The 15,500-nt window shown below is 41.6% G+C and overlaps 1 protein-coding gene across 1 annotated transcript; it reads right to left on the bottom strand.

Annotated features, from left to right (window-relative positions):
* Window positions 1-237: 237 nt before the first annotated feature.
* Window positions 238-13,331, bottom strand: LOC148212280 (uncharacterized). The gene is made up of 7 exons (XM_088122170.1): window positions 12,972-13,331; window positions 12,406-12,918; window positions 12,171-12,243; window positions 11,314-12,083; window positions 10,772-10,911; window positions 522-1,278; window positions 238-411 (listed from the first exon to the last, which is right to left on the bottom strand). The coding sequence occupies exons 1-7, from the start codon at window positions 13,329-13,331 to the stop codon at window positions 238-240; spliced, it is 2,787 nt and encodes a 928-aa protein (XP_087978296.1).
* Window positions 13,332-15,500: the final 2,169 nt, after the last annotated feature.

Here is a 15,500-nt window from a genome sequence, read left to right as displayed (position 1 = left end):
AGTCCAGTATGCAAGCCCTCAACATATCCTCCAGAATCTGATTCAGACGCTCAGTCTGGACATCGGTCTGGGGATGGAACGCCGTACTAAAATTGAGCTGCGTCCCAAGTGCTTTATGCAAACTTCGCCAAAAAGTTGACGTGAAGCGGGGGTCTCGATCTGACACGATGGACGCTGGTATGCCATGGAGTCTAACTATCTCTTTCCTCAACATATACAATTCCGCCCACCTTTCTACTAAAAAAGTGGCCTTGACTTTGTTAAGCGATCCACAATCACCCAGATCACTGTGAAACCTTTAGCCGTCCTCGGCAGCCATGTAATGAAGTCCATGGCTACGTCATCCCATTTCCATACAGGTACACTCAGAGGTTGCAGTAACCCGGCAGGTCTCTGTCTTGAGGTTTTCATCTGTTGACATGTCAGACATTTACTAACAAACTGGACAATTTCGCGCTTCATGTTGTGCCACCAGTAGTGCTTCTTAAGGTCCTTGTACATTTTGGTGCTCCAGGATGCACCGAAAACGGGGTACTATGAGCCTCGGTTAATAATTCCTTCCTTAAAGAGAAATCTCTTGGTACACACAGTGTCCCCTGATAAAGCAGGGCCGTATCTCCGGAAAGAGAAAAATCCCCTTGACCCACCGTACTGAAACCCTTGCTCAGGCTGGGATCTCCCTTCTGTGCAGCGATGACCCGCTGTCTTAAAGTGGGTTCAACCGAGAGTCGAGCTAACACTGCCAAGACATCTTCCACCGCTAATTCCACCTCAGAACGATCTAACTCGTCTAGTACTGGTCTACGAGGCACTGTCGGAGGTGCCATGCTCGTTGCCCTCCTACTGAGTGCATCGACCACCACGTTCGCCTTACCCGGATGGTAGTTGATCTCACAGTCATAGTCCTTTACCAGTTGTAACCACCTCCTCTGCCTTAGGTTAAGTTCTTTCTGAGTGAAGAAATATTTCAAACTTTGTTGGTCGGTGAAAATTTGAATCTTCTCCCCATAAAGGTAGTGTCTCCATAGCTTAAGGGCAAACACCACCGCTGCAAGCTCCAAATCATGGGTAGGATAATTAAGCTCGTGTACCTTTAACTGCTGCGAGGCATAGGCTATGGCTTTCCCATGTTGCATCAGAACGCAACCCAAACCTCTCCACGAAGCGTCACTATACACCACTAAACCTCCCGTCCCGTCCGGTACCGTTAGTACCGGCGCCGTGACCAAACGCTTCTTTAGTTCTTGAAAACTTTTCTCGCACCCATCGCTGATTACGCTTGTTTACATGCGTAAAAAGAAGGTTTTAGATGCTGTTTTTACTATGTTTCAGCTTTGTTTCGGATTTTTCTCGATCGTTTGAGTTCCAATTCATGCAAAATTCATATACTATGGTTTGTGGATGGCATATATTGTATTTATGACATTTTAGGACCATTTGGGAGTGCAAATTAATCAAAAGAAGCAAAAAGACGAAAAAGTATCATGGGAGGCGCCAGACGCCTGGGGTGCCTGCAGAAAAACAGTTTTTCTTCCAACTTTGCCCTTAATGAAACGCGTCTTCCAATGCGTTTTGGTGGTTCCAACCGATGCATACGTGTAGAAGAAGTGTTCCACTATCAGTTTGAGCACGATTTGGTCAGTCAAAAGAGTTGGAAATGGGTGATTCACCATCGTTTTAGGACCTACCTAACCAATTCTGCACAGCTATAAATTCCAGCAACTTCTCCACCAAAATCATCAAGCCTTGCTTCCTTCTCTTGATCATTTTTAGTGTTTCTTTGTTGCTTTCTAAGTACTTTTGAGTTGCTTTCATTAGTTGCTTTTGGTTTTTAAATCCCGAGTACTTTACATTCTTTTATTGAGCTTTGTTTTGTTTCCATTTGTACTTAGTTATTTTCTACTTATTCAAATCTATAAAAATCTAGCACTTTGCTTATTCTCTCTTTGCCTTTACTTTATTTTAGTTAAGAGAGTTGTGTTTTTGGAGGAAAGAGCACGTGACACTCCCCCTTGCTTGAAAGAGAAGGGCGAAGCTCTCAATCCCGATAAAAACTCTCCGTTAGTTAACTTTTGTTTTTCACCCATGCATTCCACATTCAACCGTTTTACTTGCTGTATTTTCTTCAATATGTCTTTCTAAATTCCCGTCTCTAGCCCGGTTATGGATAGTTAGCCTTTTATGTCTAAAAAGGGTTGCTAAGAAGTAGTGTTTTTACTTTCCATTCATTGCTCAACATGTTTTCCCAAAAAGTTAGGATTTAGAGAAGGCCACTGTAAGTCTTAACAAGTCAATACTGAAAAGGTTGCTTATTTGCATTGTTGAGTGGTTAAACCGAGGAGAGGTGACTGGGTGTTTATGCTGAACGCACGCACTAAGCGTGGTAACAATTATATAGATGCAAGCGCACACCTGTCAGAGTAATATAAAATGGATGGAGTATCCAAGTATCGATCCTCAAGGACTTCTAAATAATTTCCAAACTCTGAAGTTTTAAAGAATAGTGAATGTTGAAATGAGTGATTCTTGTAAAATGGGAAGTGGTCACAAATAATGGTTTGGATTTGGGATTTGGACTTAGAATGATAAAACCTAGCCCGAATTACTTCAAGTTAGCCAACAAAGAATCAAGGATATGCTAAGGACGATATGCATTTCACTTTAGGAACCAACGACTACGCTTTTCACTTGACTTATGTCTAAGCAAGTTCAAAGTCCTAAGACATTCCCTAATATGTCTATTACGAGAGATATCTTAGTTTTAGGATGAAAATAGTCGCAACCTCGGGTTAAGGTCCTATGTCTGCACACTCCCTTCTTACACTAAGACTTTTACATCTGAAAGACCGGCTACTAGCCCCTGAAGTTTCCACACACTAACATCGGTTTCAACCACAGCTACTCGTAGAAAGACTTTGAAACTAACAGCTAGGTCATAAAACGACGACAATGAGAAACACGAAGTCACTTATCACCATCTTTACTGCTATTTTCAGAGTCAACACCCAACCTAAAACTAACTGGGTGTCTACAGTAGGACTCGGGAATCATAAATACATTTTCTTTCACTCTCATTGTTTTTACCGCTCTTTTCTTTCTAACACAAGTCTTTTCCCCACTCTTATTTTCTCTCAACAATACTTTTTTTTTTTTTCTTTCTTTTTTTTTTTTTTTTTTTTTTTTAGCTAAGTGCTTTTTCAACATTTTCTTTCTTTCCAACTGACTCTTTTTCAAAAGAAAATAGCATGATTTTTTAAATAAATAACACCTTATCTTTCTGAAACAACGACTGTCCCCCCCCAAACTTAAGAGAGACAGTGTCCTCACTGGGAAAAGACTTTTGCATCGGATGAAAAAAAGCTTAACAGTAAAAAGGACAAGGACTTCCTATATAGGGGCAAAGAAAAAGCTTAAAGTCTGTAAAGATCAAAAAGACATAAAAGAAAATGAGTTTATCACATAAACAAAGGAAATAGCTCAAAGCTTAGTCAGGCATAGAACAGAAAACTCAACAATCTTTTATAATCATCATCGACATGAAATCACATGCACAGCACAGATGCTTCAAAATAGGCATGTGAAAAGCTAAACTAAGGTTAAGTGAAGGCATACTTTAAGTGATCAGAAGATAAACGATACTAATTTATTCATGCTTCAACTGAGCTCGAAACATAATCAATACAAAAAAAAACATGCGTAGTAATGCTAGAATATGCAAACTACGTCATTAACCAAAAGAAGAAAACACAAAAAAATAGCAAAGAAGGAACCTCCCCTTCATGAAGTCGGAGGTTGTGGACTAGGATCATTGTCAATACTGGGAGATGGATGACCAAGGATAGCAGCTAGCGCTGGAGGCCATGAAGGTAAAACCGCAAAATCCAATGAAGCCCTCAAGTTGTAGATATGTTGCACGACTTCTCGAACCTGAGAGTTTTCGAAATGCTGGAAAAACAGGGCAGGCGCCAGGCGCCTGCATAATTCTTTTTTTTTTTTTTTTTTTCAACATTTTTTTTTTCTTTCTTTCAACGTTTTCAAAAACATTCTCTTAATAAGAAAAACTTTATAATGAAACAAAGAGAAAATACAAGATACAAAGACTTCCTTCCTTTACTTTTGTTCTTTCAAAAACGGATAAGAAGGAAAAAACATTTTTCGCAAAATTTTATTGACCTGAAAGTTGAATAGAGGTTTTTCCTCTATCCACTGGTTCTCCAAAATACGGCTTAAGTCTCTGCCCATTTACTTTAAAAACATTTCCCTTAGAGTCAATTAGATCCACTGCCCCATATGGGTAGACTTTAAAAATTTGAAAGGGACCAGACCATCTAGACTTAAGTTTTCCAGGGAAAAGTTTCAACCTAGAGTTGAATAACAGAACCAGATCACCTTCTTGAAGATTGTTCGGCCGAAGACGCCTATCATGCCACTGTTTAGTTTTTTCCTTAAACAACTTAGCATTCTCATAAGAAAAGTGCCTGTGTTCTTCTAATTCCAACAATTGTAACTTCCTCGCTTCACCTGCAGCCAACAAATCAAAATTTAATTTCTTAGTAGCCCAAAATGATTTATATTCTAGCTTAAGAGGCAAATGACATGCTTTTCCAAAAACTAGCCTATAGGGGGACATGCCGAGGGGAGTCTTAAATGCTGTCCTATATGCCCAAAATGAATCATCAAGCTTAAAAGACCAATCCCTACGGTTAAGATTTACAGTTTTTTCTAAAATGTTTTTTATCTCCCTATTAGATATTTCGGCTAACCCATTCGACTGAGGATGATATGCTGTTGCAACCCTATGACGCACATTGTATTTAGTCAGCAACTTTTGCATAGACCTATTCACAAAATGAGCCCCCCCATCGCTTATCAGACAACGCGGGGTTCCATAACGCGTAAAAATGTGCTTTTGCAGAAAACGAATGACAACTTTGGAATCATTGGTAGCAGTTGCAATGGCTTCTATCCATTTCGAAACATAATCTACTGCTAACAATATATAAAGCTTACCATTAGAAGATGGAAATGGACCCATAAAATCTATACCCCACACATCAAATATTTCAATCTCCAGGATCGGGGTTTGAGGCATTTCGTGGCGTTTAGATATATTACCTGTCCGTTGGCATTTGTCACAAACCTGGGCAAACTTATGTGCATCTTTGAACAGAGTGGGCCAAAAGAACCCACTTTGCAAAACTTTGGCTGCGGTTTTGTGTCCTGCAAAATGTCCTCCATATGGAGACATATGACAAGCGTCTAATATCGCCTCGTGCTCTTCTTCTGCGACACACCTGCGTAAGATATTGTCAGGTCCTAGCTTATATAAAAAAGGCTCATCCCAACGATAACATCGAACTTCATTTAGAAATTTCTTTACCTGTTGCTTGTTGAACTCATAAGGAACTATTCGACTTACCAAATAATTTGCTATATCGGCATACCACGGAACTGAATCAACTCGCAAGAGTTGCTCGTCAATAAACTGTTCACGTATAACAGTTCCATCATCACAGGGCGGGGATTCCAATCTAGACAGGTGATCAGCAACTTGGTTTTCAGTACCCTTCCTGTCCCTAACTTCAATATCAAACTCTTGAAGTAACAAAATCCACCGTATCAAACGTGGTTTAGCATCTTTTTTAGCAAATAAATATTTTAAAGCAGAATGGTCAGTAAAAACAATGACTTTTGTGCCTATCAAGTAAGACCTAAACTTATCAAAGGCGAACACAACTGCTAACAGTTCCTTTTCAGTAGTAGTGTAATTGAGTTGTCCACCGGTCAGAGCCTTACTAGCATAATACACAGGATGCAAGATCTTGTTTTTACGTTGTCCTAACATAGCTCCTATTGCATAATCACTGGCATCACACATGAGCTCAAAAGGTAAATCCCAATTAGGTTCGATAATTATAGGGGCTGAACTTAGAGCAACTTTCAACATTTCAAATGATTTTAAACAGTCATCATCAAAAACAAATGGTCTATCATGTTCTAACAATTGACACAAGGGTTTAGAAATTTTAGCAAAGTCTTTTATAAAGCGGCGGTAAAATCCCCCATGCCCTAAAAAACTTCTAATCCCTTTGACATTTGTAGGAGGAGGTAGCTTTGAAATGATGTCTATCTTAGCGTGGTCTACCTCTATTCCTTGCTTGGAAATTCTGTGACCCAAAACAATACCCTCTTGTACCATGAAATGACACTTCTCCCAATTTAGGACTAGGTTTGTTTGTTCACATCTCTCCAATACTCTCTCCAAATTAACTAAACAAGCGTCGAAAGAATTTCCAAAAACAGAAAAGTCATCCATAAAAACTTCTAGAATATTTTCTACCATGTCAGAGAAGATGGCCATCATACACCTCTGAAAAGTCGCGGGTGCATTGCATAGTCCAAAGGGCATTCGCCTAAAAGCGAACGTACCATACGGACACGTAAATGTTGTCTTCTCTTGGTCTTCTGGAGCAATAGTAATTTGATTATAACCCGAATATCCATCTAAAAAACAATAGAAATCCTTACCTGCCAGACGGTCGAGCATCTGGTCAATAAACGGGAGAGGAAAATGGTCTTTCTTTGTTACCTTGTTGAGTTTGCGATAATCAATGCAAACTCTCCACCCGCTCACAGTTCGGGTTGAGATGAGCTCATTCTCCTCGTTGGCCACCACGGTTATACCCCCTTTCTTTGGTACACACTGTACTGGGCTTACCCAGCTGCTGTCGGATATTGGGTATATAACACCGGCGTCAAGCCATTTAAGAATTTCTTTCCTTACAACCTCTTTCATCTTCGGGTTCAACCGCCTTTGACTCTCAATAGAGTTCTTAGCATCTTCTTCCAATAGAATTTTGTGCATGCAAAAGGCTGGGCTTATCCCTCGGATATCTGCTATCGTCCATCCAATGGCCTTTTTGTGCTTCTCCAAAATCTGCAATAAAGAATATTCATTAGTAGGTGATAAATTGGAAGCTATAATAACTGGTAAAGTGTCGTTATCCCCTAGATACGCATATTTCAAATGCGACGGCAATGGCTTCTGCTCCAACGTGGGTGGTTCCACTATGGACGGAAGTAACGACTTGCATTCTTCTTTTTGTATTTTTTCAATAGGATTAGCCACATCTTCTGGTCCTTCTGCTATCTTATCAAGCTCTTCTTCAATCTCTGTAACTAACAAGTCATAAAACTCATCAAACATAATAGGATTCAAGCTATTTATAGCAGAGCACTCTTCAAAGTCTCCTGGTAATTTCATGGCGTCTAGAACGTTAAATTTAACTTCTTCATTATTTACCCTCATTGTAATTTCTCCCTTCCTCACATTAAAAACTGTATCCCCAGTGGCTAGAAATGGTCTTCCCAAAATAATGGGAACGTCTAAGTCTGCCTCGCAATCTAGAATGATAAAGTCCGCAGGGAAAATGAATTTGTCCACCTGGACTAAAACATCTTCTATCTTTCCCTCAGGTCTTATGATAGATCTATCTGCTAGTTGGAGGGTAACCGTAGTAGGTCTAACTTCTCCTATGCCTAAAGATTTGAAAACTGATAATGGCATAAGATTAATGCTAGCGCCTAGATCACATAATGCCCTACCTAAGTTTTTTCCTCCTATGGAACATGGAATGGTAAAACTGCCAGGATCATTACATTTCATGGGTAGCGGGCTGCCTACAGCTTCACTACTACATTTTGTCATGGCTACCAGTTCATGCTCTCCTATTTTTTTCTTCCTAGAAACTATATCTTTCAAAAACTTAGCATAATTTGGCATCTGTTCTAGAGCATCTACTAATGGTATATTTATATGCAGTTGTTTTAAAATATCTAAAAATTTTCTAAACTTAGCATAATTTTCCACTAACGACCCCCATGTGGTGATGGATCCCGGTGGAAATGCATTGAGCCATGCTCTAGCTTGGTCCTTCAAAGAAAATGGAAAAAGTGTTAGTCTCAGAGCATCGTCTGTTATACCAGGTAATCGAAATGCATTTGCAATTTGAATGAATGATTTCAGATGATCATGTGGATCCTCATGTTCCTGCCCTCCAAAATGTCCAATTGTCTGCAATATTTGGAACATCATTGGTTTAAGCTCAAAGTTTGCGTGGGCTGGAATAGGGTTGACTATCCCTGAATCAAAGTTCTGAAAAGCCGTGGCGGCATATTCTCGCATTGCCACGTCTCTGTTGTCCGCCATCTGGATATGGTTGAATTCATCATTTCTTGCATGATCCCTCATATTACCGTTAACAGCAGGTGGATCAACCGGATCACGAGGTGGAATATCTGCCATTGATGTGCTCGTACTCTCTACCTCACTTTCAGGACTGATTTCACCTTCTCTCTCTTTTTGCTTTTCTAGTTGTTTTCGAAGTCTTTGCTCCTTTCGAGTTTTTCGAAAGGTCCGCTCAATCTCAGGGTCAAGGGGTAGAAGAAAAGATCTTGTGCTCATGCACTTTAACTTACCCTTGTGAGATAAACGACCAAAAATATAGAACAAAAACGGTGGATGGAAATTACACCCAACAACAATTCACAAAAATAAAAACTAAAAGAATTTGAAAATAATTTTAAAACTAAAGTCCCCGGCAACGGCGCCAAAAACTTGACTGGGTGTTTATGCTGAACGCACGCACTAAGCGTGGTAACAATTATATAGATGCAAGCGCACACCTGTCAGAGTAATATAAAATGGATGGAGTATCCAAGTATCGATCCTCAAGGACTTCTAAATAATTTCCAAACTCTGAAGTTTTAAAGAATAGTGAATGTTGAAATGAGTGATTCTTGTAAAATGGGAAGTGATCACAAATAATGGTTTGGATTTGGGATTTGGACTTAGAATGATAAAACCTAGCCCGAATTACTTCAAGTTAGCCAACAAAGAATCAAGGATATGCTAAGGACGATATGCATTTCACTTTAGGAACCAACGACTACACTTTTCACTTGACTTATGTCTAAGCAAGTTCAAAGTCCTAAGACATTCCCTAATATGTCTATTACGAGAGATATCTTAGTTTTAGGATGAAAATAGTCGCAACCTCGGGTTAAGGTCCTATGTCTAGGCTACTTAAGCGGAACCCTTATGTCTAAGGCGCTCCTCTCCTCGGTTTAACCACTCAACAATGCAAATAAGCAACCTTTTCAGTATTGACTTGTTAAGACTTACAGTGGCCTTCTCTAAATCCTAACTTTTTGGGAAAACATGTTGAGCAATGAATGGAAAGTAAAAACACTACTTCTTAGCAACCCTTTTTAGACATAAAAGGCTAACTATCCATAACCGGGCTAGAGACGGGAATTTAGAAAGACATATTGAAGAAAATACAGCAAGTAAAATGGTTGAATGTGGAATGCATGTGTGAAAAACAAAAGTTAACTAACGGAGAGTTTTTATCGGGATTGAGAGCTTCGCCCTTCTCTTTCAAGCAAGGGAGAGTGTCACGTGCTCTTTCCTCCAAAAACACAAATCTCTTAACTAAAAATAAAGTAAAGGCAAAGGGAAGATAAGCAAAGTGCTGGATTTTTATATATTTGAATAAGTAGAAAATGACTAAGTACAAATGGAAACAAAACAAAGCTCAATAAAGGAATGTAAAGTGCTCGGGATTTAAAAACCAAAGGTAACTAATGAAAGCAACTCAAAAGTACTTAGAAAGCAACAAAGAAACACTAAAAATGATCAAGAGAAGGAAGCAAGGCTTGATGATTTTGGTGGAGAAGTTGCTGGAATTTATAGCTGTGCAGAATTGGTTAGGTAGGTCCTAAAACGATGGTGAATCACCCATTTCCAACTCTTTTGACTGACCAAATCGTGCTCAAACTGATAGTGGAACACTTCTTCTACACGTATGCATCGGTTGGAACCACCAAAACGCATTGGAAGACGCGTTTCATTAAGGGCAAAGTTGGAAGAAAAACTGTTTTTCTGCAGGCACGCAGGCGCCTGGCGCCTCCCATGAAGCTTTTTTCGTCTTTTTGCTTCTTTTGATTAATTTGCACTCCCAAATGGTCCTAAAATGTCATAAATACAATATAAGCCAACCACAAACCATAATATATGAATTTTGCATGAATTGGAACTCAAACGACCGAGAAAAATCCGAAACAAAGCTGAAACATTGTAAAAACAGTATCTAAAACCTTCTTTTTACGCATGTAAACAAGCGTAATCAAGAGGAGCGCCTTAGACATAAGGGTTCCGCTTAAGTAGCCTAGACATAAGACCTTAACCCGAGGTTGCGACTATTTCCATCCTAAAACTAAGATATATCTCATAATAGACATATTAGGGAATGTCTTAGGACTTTGAGCTTGCTTATACATAAGTCAAGTGAGAAGCGTAGTCGTTGGTTTCTAAAGTAAAAAGCATATTGTCCTTAGCATGTCCTTGAGTCTTTGTTGGCTAACTTGAAGTAATTCGGGCTAGGTTTTATTATTATAAGACCAAATCCCAAATCCAAACCATTATTTGTGACCACTTCCCATTTTACAAGAATCACTCATTCCAACATTCACTATTCTTTAAAACTTTAGAGTTTGGAAATTGTTTAGAAGTCCTTGAGGATCGATACTTGGATACTCCATCCATTTTATATTACTCTGACAGGTGTGCGCTTGCATCTATATAATTGTTACCACGCTTAGTGCGTGCGTTCAGCATAAACGCCCCAGTCAATCGCTCCAAGCGAAAGTGGCATTCTTACGGGTCAACTGAGTCAAGGGCGCCGCCAACCGGGAGAAATCTTGGACGAACCTCCTGTAATAGCCAGCTAGCCCGAGGAAACTGCAAATTTCGGTCACTGTGTGAGGCCTTGGCCAACCACTGACCGCCTCTACTTTGGCCGGGTCCACGACAATACCTTCCCTGGTGACTATGTGGCCAAGGAAGGCCACCTTATCCAACCAAAACTCGCATTTTGAGAACTTCACATATAAGCTATTCCCCCTCAAGGCGGTAAGGACCTGTCGCAGATGTCCTTCGTGCTATTCTTCTGTCTTGGAGTAAATTAAAATGTCGTCGATAAATACGATCACAAACAGGTCCAAAAATTCCTTAAAAACTCGATTCATGAGATCCATAAATGCCGCAGGGGCATTAGTGAGTCCGAAAGACATTACAGTAAACTCAAAATGCCTATACCTGGTCCTGAAGGCTGTCCTTGGTATGTCAGCGTCTTTAATTCATAACTGGTGGTACCCCGATCGTAGGTCTATCTTCGAGAACACCCTCGCTCCTTTTAGTTGGTCAAAGAGGTCGTCGATGCGAGGAAGGGGGTATCTATTCTTCGTTGTCACCTTGTTCAACTCTCGGTAATCGACGCGAAGTCGCATAGATCCGTCCTTCTTTTTCACAAAAAGCATTGGAGCACCCCAAGGAGACACGCTCGGGCGAATGAAGCCCTTGTCCAAGAGCTCTTCTAGCTGAGCCTTGAGCTCCTTAAGTTCCGCTGGAGCGATGCGGTACGCTGCCTTCGAGATAGGGGCTGTCCCGGGTAATAAATCGATGCAAAAGTCCAGTTCACGGACAGGAGGTAGCCCCAGGAGGTCTTCAGGGAACACATCTGGAAACTCCTTAACCACGTGGACGGAGTCGATGCTGGGTGGAGTCACACTAATGTCGACGACACTGGCTAAATATCCCCAGGCACCATTCTGTAAAAGGCGCCTTGCCTTCAACGCTGAGACTGCCTTTGGAACTCCACCCGTAACCCATTTAAACGTAAAGCTCTGACCCGAAGGTAGTTGGAAAGAGACTTCCCTCCTTGAGCAGTTAATGTTCGCTTGGTTGGTAGCTAGCCAATCCATGCCCAATATGACGTCAAAATCCCGCATGTCCAGTTGGATCAATCTTGCCTTTAGGTTCTGATCGTCCAAAGATAACTCACCTGCTCTCAGCATTTGACTAGCAATCAAAACCGACCCTGAAGGTGTAGAAACTGACAACAGAAACCCTAACGGCTCTAGTTCGAGGGTTGCCTGACGAATAAACGCAGTAGAGATGAAGGTGTGACTCGATCCCGAGTCAAACAATACATAAGCAGGCACATTATGGACTAAGACCGTACCTGGGAGATAATGCAAAGGTAAAGACATAAAACTCGCACGCAACCCCAAATGAAACAAAAAGAAAACCCCAAGCGAGAAAGAAGTACCCGTGACAACGGTTTCGGCATCCGCCGCTTCCTTGCGAGTAAGTGCGAAGACACGAGCCCTCTGATTACCTCCCTACGTCGAAATTGTTGGGGGAGCCCTCTAGCCTAGCCTCTGAGTATTCGCGGCCGTCATAGAACATTCCCTTGTAAAATGCCCCTCCCTTTCGCACCTGAAACAACCCCTAGTTCCCGTCCAGCACTGCCCCACATGTCTTCTCTAGCAGGAGGGGCACACTGGTGGCAGGCCCTGCTGCTGAGCCGGGCGCTGGGGTGCTCTAAATGGCTGGTCGGTATAAGCCGGAGAGACCTTCCTTTTCACACCTGAAGATGATCTGACTTCCATTAGAGGTTGGACCCTGTTGGAGACATCCTTTTCCATAATTAAGGCGCCCCTAACTGCTTCAGCGTAGGTGACGGGTCGCTGAAGGTCCACTGGTCCTCTTATTCCCTTGCGCAAGCCCTTAACAAACCTCTTGATCTTCAATGCTCCAGTGGGAATTAGTTCCCAAGTAAAACAAGAGAGCTCCGTAAACTTCCTTTCATACTGTGCTACCGTTAAGGTTCCTTGGCTGAGATGGAGGAATTCTGCCTCTTTCATATCTTTCACGGTCTCCGGGTAATAGTAGTCGTACAACAAGTCCTTGAACCTTGCCCACGTAACTGGTACATTAGCATGATCTTCTGCCGCTGCTACTGAGTCCCACCAATTCAGAGCCTCGCCCCTCAACATAAAAATCGTGCCCTTAACCTTGAATTGTCCTCGCAAACTAGGTACACATAAAGAGCTTCCAACTCCCTGACCCACTCTTCTGCTGCTGTCGCTTTCTCGCTTCCCCCGTCAAAGGTAGGGGGTCCGTAACGCTTGAAATCCTTGATGAATTGAGCCTCGCTCTGGGGAGTATGAAAGTGTCGAGGTGGCTGAGTTTGTGCACCGCCAACCCCTACTGTGTTATTGACCAGTGCCTGCAATGCCTCCACAAGCAACGCCAACTGTGGGTTTCCCTGGGGAACTGCCGGGGGAACTGGGGGATTTACTTGCTCCTGAGCTGCTGCCGGAGGAATTGGAGGAACTACCCCTGCCTGATCACCAGCAGGAGGGGGTGGTGGGTCCGCCACATCCTCACCTCCGGGTGCTGGGTCAACGTCTGCATGCAGCCTCATACTACGACGGGGTGGAATTGTCTGGATGAAAGGGCACAACAATCAAGCACGCGTTAGCACGTTACTCTACGAAAAGACCTACAGTAGTATGGCAATCGAAACTCCCACATAAAAGCAAGGTCAGCTACATTCTAACTAGTACACTCAGTGATTGCCCTAGGTCTAATAAAACTGAGCTGTAACTTTAACTGATGAGAAAAGAATTAACGCAAAGGCAATTCATGGCGAAAGCACAAGTTCACAAGAGCAAGCATGAGGCGTACCTGGTGATGACAAGGAGGCCGATCGGGATCACTACTCCTAAGTACCCTAGTTACTAGGTCAGTCTACAAGAACGTTTCGGCTCTGATACCAACTGTAAAGACCCGAATTTTTGATACGTTTAACGAAGTAACGACCCTATAACGCTTACTGAACCCTCCTATTTAAGGTAACGAAAATGTAATGTTCTATTAATGCAACATACAAAATGGAGGTACACAACAATGGAATATCTAGAAAATAATACCCGCCTCAGTGGTCAAGAATCCAATCAAAAGGAACTAATCGTTGGTCTCGTAAACCAAAATACATCAGTAAAATGAATAGTAAAAATACCCATAAAGCTATAAGAGAAAGTGTCATTTGAGTTAACCCAATGTTTAATTCCTCTTTTATTTCATAGCAATGGGATTTTAACGATGTCTGCAATGCACGACATTATTCCCTAGCCTAACCAACACAGCTAGTGATCCCTTCTCAGTCAGACCTCCACGTCATCACCACGGTCGGCCCTATTCACACCTGAAACAATTAAGGTAAAAGAGGGGGGGGGGGTGAGTACATAAAGTACTCCGTAAGTAGCCCACCCTAACTAACACCACAACATGCTCGTAATCACAACCACATCAAATGGAAACAATAGCAGAACAAACAGATAGGCAGCACGGAATAATAATAATAGATTAACATTTCCATATAAGCAACCCATTGCCTAGACTTCCGGGGCTCCAACCACACGACCCACTAGCCTGTGTCCCTACTTGAACTAACACTCACTCCCACCCTACGTTGGTACTCCAAGTCTAACTTTTCGAGGCGTAACGGCTCTTGACATTTATTCCCAAGATACCGACCTCCCTCTACAACGCTTGGTGTTCTACCTTGCCATTTATTCTCAAGGTCTTGAACTGTTACTCATAAGCACCACTCCACGTTAGCCTTTCGAGTCTAAGTCTTCGAGTCGTATTGGCCCTTGACATTTATTCCCAAGGCCCCAATACTTCTCTACCGAAGCTTGATGTTCGACCTTGCTATTTATCCCCAAGGCCTTGAACTGTGCACTAGTCCTTGACATTTATCCCCAAGGTACCGATGACTACCCGTCGTATTGGTTCTTGAAATTTATTCCCAAGACCCCAATACTTCTCCATAGAAACCTGATGTTTTGCCTTGCCATTTATTCCCAAGGCAACCACTCAAAGCTTTGAATAACCAAGCGACTGGTATGCATTTTCAATTCAGACAAGCCACAGGTTAACGATCCACTAATCCGACCCATCACTCTTGACAATTCCCACTAATCTTCCAAAGACAGCTATAAGTAACTCTTCCACATTTCAATTCACAGCACAATTTTACCAGCATGCTTTTCTTCGTACCGTACGATACACTAACCTAGCAGTTTTCGACAAAACAATATAAAACTGTATAACTGGCTATTAACACATGCATTTCGTCTCCGACATGTTTACAAACGTCATGGGTTAACTACCTCCCACCACAATAATCAGAACTGACCAATCACATCCAACGATAAGAAATCATGCATTCTCATAACGTCTAACAATGAAAACAGTAACACATAACACAACGACAATCATTAAGAGTTCACAAAACCAAGACTAACAATTTTCTAATGCATGAAATAAATTATTCTAACTAAAAATCAGCACCAAAACCATTCCGTTAACACCAAATAATGCACGCACTCGCCCCCTGGTGCTACTTACACACTGCTATGCTCCTATATCTTGCGTCAATTCACCACCTATCCAACAATAGACAAAACGATATAATTAATACAAATTTCCAGCCGTCTAAATTCATTCTAAGAGATCTTGCAATGTCCATTACCGCAAAAATCGACTTCGTCTAGGTGCGGGTAACTCAGGCCTAACTCAAATAAAT

The sequence above is a fragment of the Momordica charantia genome, assembly GCF_013281855.1.
Source record: "Momordica charantia cultivar OHB3-1 chromosome 3 unlocalized genomic scaffold, Mcharantia_2.0 BLBB01000003.1, whole genome shotgun sequence".
Lineage (NCBI taxonomy): Eukaryota > Viridiplantae > Streptophyta > Magnoliopsida > Cucurbitales > Cucurbitaceae > Momordica > Momordica charantia.
Note: the sequence above shows the minus strand (reverse complement) of the source record. Positions and strands in the feature narration are given on the sequence as shown.